This window comes from Etheostoma spectabile, chromosome 1 (genome assembly GCF_008692095.1).
Source record: "Etheostoma spectabile isolate EspeVRDwgs_2016 chromosome 1, UIUC_Espe_1.0, whole genome shotgun sequence".
NCBI classification, from domain to species: Eukaryota; Metazoa; Chordata; class Actinopteri; order Perciformes; family Percidae; genus Etheostoma; species Etheostoma spectabile.
In genome coordinates this window covers 28932532-28942195 of record NC_045733.1, presented here as the reverse complement: position 1 = coordinate 28942195, position 9664 = coordinate 28932532, and the positions used below count along the sequence as shown (strand labels likewise).

The window sequence follows — 9664 nt, the reverse complement described above, 5'->3', positions numbered from 1 at the left end:
GGCAGAGCAGTGTTGAGTGTCTTTAGTGGACCTACATTTGCTGAGTTGACCTACAGTACGCTGCTCCGATCAATAGAACGTTTGATTTTCTTTACCTTCCCACTTTTCAGAATGGACTCTGGTTAAATAGACAGTGCTTCTATTTTACAGATGTATGCAGGATGCAATTTGTAAAAAAACCAACAACATGCACAACAAAAGACAACATGCAATAATTAAATCTCGGCCAGGCATGCCAAACACTTCAATATTCAATGGAAAATACAACGCTTTAAAAGGCAAGGCAAGGCAAGGCAGCTTTATTTGTATAGCACATTTCAGCCAACAGGCAATTCAAGTGCTTTACAAAAATCAGTTAACAGATAAAACACAAGTAAAAACAGTTAAAAATCACAAGCATTAAAAACCGGTAAACACATGAATAGACAGTTAAAAACAAGAGAAACATAAAACACCAAGAATAAATTTACAGTGCAGCATAAGAATTTAAGAAATGATTAGTCTTTAGAAAGGCAGCATCAAATAGAAAGGTCTTCAGCCTTGATTTAAAACTGAGAGTAGCACGGATCTACGGTTTCTGGGAGTTTATTCCAGATATGAGGAGCATAGAAACTGAAAGCTGCTTCACCCTGTTTAGTTCTGACTCTGGGGACAGAAAGCAGACCGTCCCAGATGACCTGAGAGGTCTGGGTGGTTCATAGTGTAGTAGCAGATCAGCATATTTTTGGCCTAACCGTTAAGTGATTTATAAACTACAGAGTACTTTGAAATCAATTCTTTGAGACACAGGAGCCAGTGTAAAGACTTCAGAACTGGAGTGATGTGATCCAGTCTCTTGGTCTTAGTGAGGACTCGAGCAGCAGCGTTCTGATCACTGCAGCTGTCTGATGATTTTTTAGGGAGACCTGTAAACCCCGTTACAGTAGTCAAGTCTACTGAAGATAAAGGTAGGACAGTTTTTCCAATCCTGTTGACACATAGTCCTTTAACCCTTGATATATTCTTAAGTGTATAGAGCTACTTTGTAATTGTCTTAATGTGGCTGTTAAAGTTCGGTCTGAGTCCATGACTACACACGATTTCTGGCTTTGTCTGTTGTTTTTAACATTGTTGTTTGAACTGACGCAGACTTTTTAATCGTTCCTCTCTTGCTCCAAAAACAACCACCCGGTTTTTCCTTCATTTAATTTCAGAAAGTTCTGGCACATCCAGCCGTAATTTGTTCGATGCACTTAGTCAGTTTTGTATTGGACTATAGTCCCCTGGCGATAGGTTATGTAAATTTGTGTGTCGTCCGCATAACTAGGTAACTTATTTTGTTTTTCTCCATAATCTGGCCAGGAAGCATGTAGATGTTAAACAGAAGAGGCCCCAGAATGGAGCCTTGCGGAACTCCGCACGTCATATTTGTACGCTCAGATGCATAATTACCTATAGACACAAAGTAATCCCTATTCTTTAGGTAGGATTCAAACCATTTAGTACTGAGCCGAAAGGCCAACGCAGTTTTCCAATCGGTCTAGTAGTATGTCATGGTCGACCGTGTCAAATGCAGCCTGGATACAGTAATACTAAGATTGAAATTTTGCCATTATCTTGTTAAGGTGGATGTCATTAAAGACTTTGACAAGAGCCGTTTCAGTGCTGTGGTGTGGTCGTAACCCGACTGAAGGTATCAAAACTGTTGCTTAGTGACAAGAAATGGTTGAGTTGTTGAAAGACTACTTTTTCAATATTTTACTTAAAACGGAAGTTTGATATTGGCCTATAGTTGCTCATTAGTGACTTGTCTAGGTTGTTCTTTTTTAAGAGTGGCTTGATTACTCCAGTTTTCAGGGCCTGTGGAAAGATACCATGAAGAAGAGATGTGTTCACAATCTGTAGAAGATCAGAAGTCACAATTGGACCATTTTTGAAAAGTCCCGTTGGTAGACATCAAGGCAACAGGTCGAGGTTTTCAATGTTGAATATTCCTCCGGTTTGTATGGTTGATCGTGTGAAATTCTGTCATATTGGAACTTTTTTTGCTTGAACCCTGTGACAACACAATATCCTGGACTTGATATGGAGGCACTGACTGTTTGTCTAATCTTTTGAATTTGTGCTTTGAAGAAGGAGGCAAAGTCATTGCGCCTTGGTAGATAAAAGTTCAGATGCTACTGACTGGTATGGAGGGTTTGTTAACCATCACAGTACACACAAAGCACGGGAATTATATTGTTCTAGAGATAATATCAGAGAAAAGACCTTCTTGCATTCCTCAGTTCCAAATTATAAATGCGAAGTCTCTCTTTATAGGAGTTATAATGGACCAGGAGATTTGTTTTTTCGCCACCTTCGTCAGTCTTTCTACACTCTCTTTTTCTGTTCTCACCAGTAGGACATTTCCCTGGAGATCTTTCTTACCAGATACAACTTTGACCTTAGTGGAGCAATGGCATCAATAACATTTTGAATTTTACAGTTGATTATCTACAAGCTCACTGACTGATAGCCCAGAGAGGGCTGTGTGGAGAGAAAAGCTGATAAATGTGTCACTGGTGTTTTCAGTGATATACCGTTTTCTGATTATCTTTGTTTGGACACTTTTGGGCACAGAGATAGTGCCGTTAAAGAAAACACAGGAATGATCTGAGAGAGCAACGTCAGTCACCACAACTTGGAAATGTTCAGACCTTTGGAGACAATCAAGTCCAGATGTGCCCCTTATTGTGGTGGGCTCCGTCACACTGCTGAGTCAGTCCATAGTTCTCAAAAACACAACACAGCTCTTTTGTCCCCCTGTCCTGGGGCTGTCAACATGAATGTTAAAATCACCCGCAATGATTACACAATCAAAGTTAATGCAGATAATAGACAGCAGTTCAGTGAAGTCATCAATAGGTTGCACAATATTTAGGTGGCCTGTATATTTAAACATCGCTTGAGGGGAAGATCTAATTGAAGGCAACTATTCAAAAGAAACAAAATTTCCATAACATATTTGCGTACAGTGGAATGAGTCATTAAACAAAATGGCGACTCCACCTCCTTTCTTATTCACTCTATTCTCACTCATAAAACTGAAGTTAGGGGGAGCTGACTCGATGAGAACAGCAGCGCTGTTATTATGGTCTAACCAGGTTTCAGTTAAAAACATAAAATCTAGATTGTGCTTAGTAATAAAATCATTGATTAAAAATGATTTTCCTGCCAAAGACCTGACGTTTAGTAAGGCTAGTGTTAGTGTGTTTTCATTTTTTGGACAGGCTGTACGACAAGGAATGGATGCTAATTTGCTAAGTTTGCAGTTAAGTGCTTATTCACCATTCTTTTCCTATACCTATCACAACAGAAATTGAGAAGTTGTCCACAGGGCCCGGCTTGTCTTGAAAAGAGTCATTAGTATCACTAGTCCTGCAGCCAAGGCCCGGCACATATCAGATAGTGCTTGCCAGATTTGCCCCACAGCGTCCTTATCAGTCTGGGGGAAGGAGTTTTCTGACATCCTGTATTGGTGCTTGCGTTTTACTTTTGCCCGGGGTTGAGCCATGGGGTAGAAGGGGTGCATAATTGATGGGGAAAATAGGGAAGGTGTGGTGGAGACATCAGTAGAGACAGCGATGAATCCTCAGAAGGTTCGGGGTGGAAGGTTTGAGGGTGCTGGACGGGTGAAGAGGGGAGTGGAGGTTTCGTGTCTCCTGCTCTCTGGTCTCCCATGGTCAAATCTTTGCACAGCGGGGGCTGTGCTGGATCACTGCCGCACTTTGTTGTGTCTTCCTTTGTTTTGTGACCTTGGCAGAGGGAGCAGATGTGTAGCGCAGAAAGTAAAGCAGATTAGAGGTGAACAGCTTTACTCCTGGCTTGTTAGAAAGTCTATCTGCTTTAAAAAGATGTCTGCGCTCCCAGAAATGTTTAAATTGTCAATGAACTTCAAGAGTGGACGGTACATTCAGTTGAAAGCCATTTGTTCAGTCCCAACAGTCGGCTGAATCTCTCATCTCCTCTTCTGACTGACGGTATAGGACCCTGATAAACACATTTGCGCTTAGGGGGGTGACTGTGTCAAGCAGTTCCCTAAAGTCCAGTTTCCAATTCAGACTGTTGCTTTACAACATCATTTGACCCTATATGCAGAATAATGTCTTCACAGTTGGTTGGTGCTGCCACGATATCTGGATTTTTTGGGTCAAGTCAGACACCATGTCTTTGGGAAAACATAGTATTTGGTGTTTTTACTGTTTTTTAAATCTTTTACGCAAGGTCACCCACAATCAGGTTTGAGGCCCAGTTGTTAGCTTTTTACTTTTTGAATTGCCTCCAGTCCTTACCCTGCTGGTGGTGTGTGAGACGCCAGTCCGGTCATCTGATGACTGTCCAGCGTCTTGCAGCAGAGGAGCAAATCTGTTATCCAGTTGCACACAAGGTTGTTGGAGGGGCATTTTGTTGCTTATTTTCCCTTTGCAGCTGTCCACGGCTGTGTCCTCTAGGTACAGGGGTTGAAGAGGCGCTCTGCCCAGATGATAATGCAGCCAGCCGGTCATATCACAAACCTCAGGGCGCTGTGCCCGGCCCGTTAGTCGTCCTCCCATTTCCCAGGAAAATGATTTACTCTAGGCTTCGCACCAGACGAGTTCCAGGGAGGACCGCCACTTGTTGATTTTATACCAGTTCCACCCTCCTGTTTCTTTGTAGTCTTGTTGTTGCTAATTAGCCGTGTGTTAGCATACTTCTGTCCTTGTTATGGTCCATGGTAAAGTGGTGTCATTTCCACAAGATCCGTTAACTTCCACGTTCACTTCTAGAAGGTGAACCTTGGTTTCCAGAAGTGCATCTTCTGAGGAGTTTGTAGTAGTCTTCTACAGAAAGGAGGCATCTTGCTGCTAATTAGCTTTAGCTACAATCACTGTAGGACAGGCTTGAGCTATTGGTAGGCCACGCTCACGCAGAAAATTTTTAAAATATGGCAATAGCCTACTAGTCACAAAAAATGTATAGTCCAGTGTTTTTGAAGTGTCCAAGAGCCGCTGCTCATAGTTCTCAGAGAAAAGCACGATTATCAGCAAAATATCAGCAAAATATGCAAGCAGAAGCCGGAGCAAGTCATCAAGCGTCTGCACTGTAAGAAGCAGGAAGCAGAGAGCAGAGGCAGGGATATGAGGACCAGAAAGGGGGAAATCACACGCACGTGACAGTTGTTGCTCACAACATCCAACATTTATCTGTTGCAGCTGCATAAGCACAATACCAGATAATTGACAATTTATTGGCACCTGATTGGATCACAAAGTACTACCTAATACTACTATTAGGTCCTACAATTGGTATCAAATCATTTGTTCAGTTTTCTCCAAGAGCTGACTCACTTATTTTGCTCCTTTTTACATAAAAAAAGGGCTGATAAACTATTCCAACCCTGTCTTCTATACATATGTAATATATAAATATATACATACTACACATCTTCAACAGAAAAGAATCAATGCCAGAAAATCCATCAACAAAATAAGAAATACTTTTTAAATGAACGTATCGACAAAATGTTTATCATTTCAAAATGTTGACTGACACCCTATTTCATTTATTTTCTCTACAATATTTTCTAACCTTACCCCAGCACTGTGAGGGGCTAAACTAGGCACTCACAGTGCTTGGTTAAGGTTAGGGAAATATCATTGTATTTGTTTGTTTCCTAAATGGTGAAGCCAGAGACAGGACATACTGTATTTACTCAATCAACATCTCCCTTACCCCTAAATCAAGTGTGTTTGGTGCAAAACCCCCCAACAAGACACAGAATGGGAACCTCAGTCCTGAACTCCTCCCCATGACTTCCGTGTGACACAAAAATTGAGGACTTTCGTCACTGGAAAAAAACTGCTATATTGTTACTGGCAAAACATACTTGGCAAAAACAAATTAGTTACATATAAACAGAATTTTCAAGAGACATGGTTGTTAAATCCTCATTTCCATATGGAAAGTTAATCCTGGTTGGTGCAACCCATCCTCTGTGCCCCTCTCTGTGACACTGGCTTGTGCCACTGTTGTCAGTCACATAAGCACCACTTCTGTCTAGAGACAGCCGTGGAGAGTGTTTAGCATGGAAAAGGATAAAGGAGGAGGGCTGATCATTCAAAAGAGGAGTGAGGCAGGGTGGGGGCTGTCAGTCCTGTCTCTCATTTTCAGTAGATTATAGCCTTAGGTATGGAGCATGAGCTGAATTATGATCACTTATTATTCTACGTGCCCTTCTAATGAGTGGCTCCCAGCAGAGCAGCTCTCTGTGAAAACCGACCAGGGGCACGCCAGAGGGCTGGGGGGGCAACCTGCATGCACACTCAGACTTTTGATTAGGTTTGTGACTCTGATGATTCTGTGCTCGTCTTCAGTTGAACTATGCAGAGTCCAGGCTGACCCAGCTGGAGGGCTGTCACTGCGAGCGGACCTGCAGCGCCAACGGCCTGGTCTACCGGGATAAGGAGCTGTGGGTGGAGCCCGAGAACTGCAGGAACTGTGCATGTAAGGTGAGTGTCACCCTCATCCTAGTCTACATCAACGACGTTTCATTTTTGGGATTGTTCAGGTGCCACCGGAAATTCTGCCGGATGTCACTCATTTTCGGCCGGATGTCTGTCACCTTTTGCTTTCTTTGTTTAGAAAGCGCCGCCCAGGACAATTTTGATTGGTTTAAAAAAATGAAATGCCAATAAACCAGAGCACGCTTTCCTGCTATCTCAGAGTGCTGTGTGGACTAGCGAGACCTTCCTCCACTGCACTGTGGAGGAAGGTCTTGCAGTGCGTGGCTTCCTTCATCCTCACATTCAAAGAACACTGTAAAAAATACAACTCCATTATAGTCAAGGCCATGCAATTTACTTTAAATAGCCCAATATCACAAATCATACATTTGCTTTACAATGTGTACAGCTTACACCAACCTCTATCCTTAGACCCTGGATAGAAGATAAGGGAAAACTCTCCAACTCCTCTCTCTATCTTATAGCTCAGTTGGTAGAGCTACCTCCCATATATAGAGCTTTACATTTCAACGCAGCGGGTCCGGGTTCGACTCCGACTTGCGGCCCTTTTGCTGCATGTCATTCCCCTTCTCTCTCCCCTTTCATATCGTCAGCTTTTCTGTAAAATAAAGCCCTAAAATGCCCCAAAAATCTCAGCTAGGATAGACAGACATGCAATATGTGCTGTGTGTACATGGGGAGTGTTTTAATATGCCTTTGATTGATTATGTTCTACAAACAAGTGAAAAAGACTACTGCAAAAAGATCAATCCAACTTGTTTCCAATACAAGTCAACTTGTTGTAAAATAGGGTTAGTACATTCAAAGTAAGCTGTTAAAGTCAAATTTATTTAACCACCTTAATATTTAGTCTCCTTTTTCGTATATTAGGTAGCTTTATTCTACACCGACTGACAGTACCTTGTTATTTTTGTAGTTTTTTTTCAATGCTTTTATAGTGACAGCAGAGAGATGACAGGAAATAAGGTGGGGGCACACACACACTTTTAACAGAAAAAAAGAATGTTGAGACTCAATAATAGACAAGAATGACTTGTTAAGAAGAAGACGTGCAGTGATTTGTTTGGAGGGATAACTGATCAAAGATTGATGATACATAATGGCGTAGCAGGTTCTGAGGGTAGATGTTTTTCTTTAATTGAAAGTCAGTACAACCCTTATTTCCCCCACTCTCAACACTTAGCATCCTTAACTTGTCTTTCCATCTTTCTCAGCCCCTGCAACATATTTCCCTGCCGCGGCCCCTAATAAGCCTCCCTGTCTGCACTCATACATAGGAACCAGAATTTAAAATGTGTTGAATCAGGCCAACCCCAGCCCTGGAGAATCAGACTTGCTGCATCATTGCACATCAAGCACAGGGTGGAGTTTAGTCGGTCTGATTTCCTCCTGTGGACATGCCATTAACTGATAACCTCAGCGTCCTGGGGGAACCATTTCCGATGATTCATGAAATGAAGAGGCGCTTGCAGAGAGGGATATCAGCCTTAAAAAAATGAAGCCAGTCCTTCAGGGCCTTAATAACTACCTGCTATCAGCTGGCCACTCACTTTCAGTATCTGCCATCCAGCGCTCACAGATTAATCTGTTATCTGATTGTATGACATTATAATTCATTTTTTTTATTCTGAAATATGATAGCTTTGAGTTTTAGATTGCATTCTGAAGGTGTGATTCTGAACAGGTTTGGGTTAGTTTGCATGGTGCTGTAACAGTTCCCTCACTCACCCGGCAAGGGAAAACTAATAAAAAACGCATAAAAAATAAGGTAACGGGCGGATCTCTGATATCTACAAAGACGAGTAGGCTATATTCTAGTCCTGCCTACTTTATTTAAACAGCACCTTAACACCCTAAACACCACAAACACCCTAATATCCTTTAAGTTGGGCGATGGGATATGGGCGACCATTACAGTGCAAGTGCAAGCGTACTAGCCATTCAGGGCTGGCATTGGATGAGAGCATACATCACAATGCATGCAATTATATATGTGTACTGTTGTTGGGCTGGAGTAAAGAGAGTGTTTTTGTTTTTCTTCCAGTGAAGATATAATATCCCATGAATGCTTGTGCAAATGTAAATTGAGACATAATGGGGAAATAGGAGAAGGGGATTTTTGGCAGTGCTTCGAGCAAAAGTCGTATGTTCACAGTGAGCGTTGGCTCTTTGCTTCTTATGTTTGCATGTTTAAACAACAAGCAAACAAAAAAAAGAATAATTTTCTTACAGAATGGTGTGGTGGAGTGTCGCAGGATTTTCTGTCCTCCAGCAAACTGCTCAGAGGACTCGCTGCCTGTACATGTTGACGGGACTTGCTGCAAGAAATGCAGACGTAAGTATCAGCAGCACACATTTAGATCAAGCAGGATGCAGAGGAATGTTCAAAACCAAACCTATAAAAGAAGGAAAAAAAACTCAGCTCCTGTACAAAAATATCTTTCACGCCATGCAAATAGGCTCAGGTCAAATCAACTGCTAACTGCTGATTCTTTGTTTTTCTGCAAAGCAGTGGAAAGAGATGATGATAATTTACATGTGGTTTAAAAAAAAAGAAGATTAAATAACCTTCATCTTGCTCATTCTACACCATGGCATGAGCACTATTCAAATCCCCTACATTGTTCAGCTGGCACAGTGAAACCAGAGTGAACTATCTGCAAGAGCAAAGATCACAGTCTCCTGATTTTCATGGAAGCTGAAATAGAAGCACTTTGTCTAGTGTAAAGCACACAGCCTCTGGTAACTGCTCACGGACCCACGGACGACTGTCTCTCTAGCTATCCTGCAAAAACACTAAATCCCTGAAGGATCGTTCGTCTTTGAATAATTCCAGCCCCCGTCTGCCTCCCTCCATCCCTCCCCTCGCTCCTTCCTCCTCCTCTACCTCCCCTGTGAGCATCAGAGCTCGGCAGCAGCGGTCCAGAGCAGCGACGGAGCGCTCTGTAGCCCTCCACCCTGGAGAGGAGAAAAGCAGGCTTCATTTTCTATTTCTGCTTTATCGCCAGAGGAATATGCAGAAGGATCTCCTCTGTTGTAGTCTTAATGCACTGTTACATTTCTTCTCCGCTTATGCACACTGGCCAAGAACAACTTTGTTTCTTATAGAATTAACTATGCAGAACTTCAGACTGGAGACTTTT

The 9664-nt window shown here is 42.2% G+C and overlaps 1 protein-coding gene across 1 annotated transcript in view; it reads left to right on the top strand.

Moving 5' to 3' along the window:
• Positions 1–9664, top strand: part of LOC116693743 (protein kinase C-binding protein NELL1) — a 296583-nt gene that overhangs the window by 109773 nt on the left and 177146 nt on the right. The window contains exons 8-9 of the mRNA XM_032522965.1: positions 6372–6506; positions 8754–8856. Coding sequence (XP_032378856.1) covers positions 6372–6506; positions 8754–8856 — 238 coding nt within the window. The remainder of the gene's footprint in view (positions 1–6371; positions 6507–8753; positions 8857–9664) is intronic.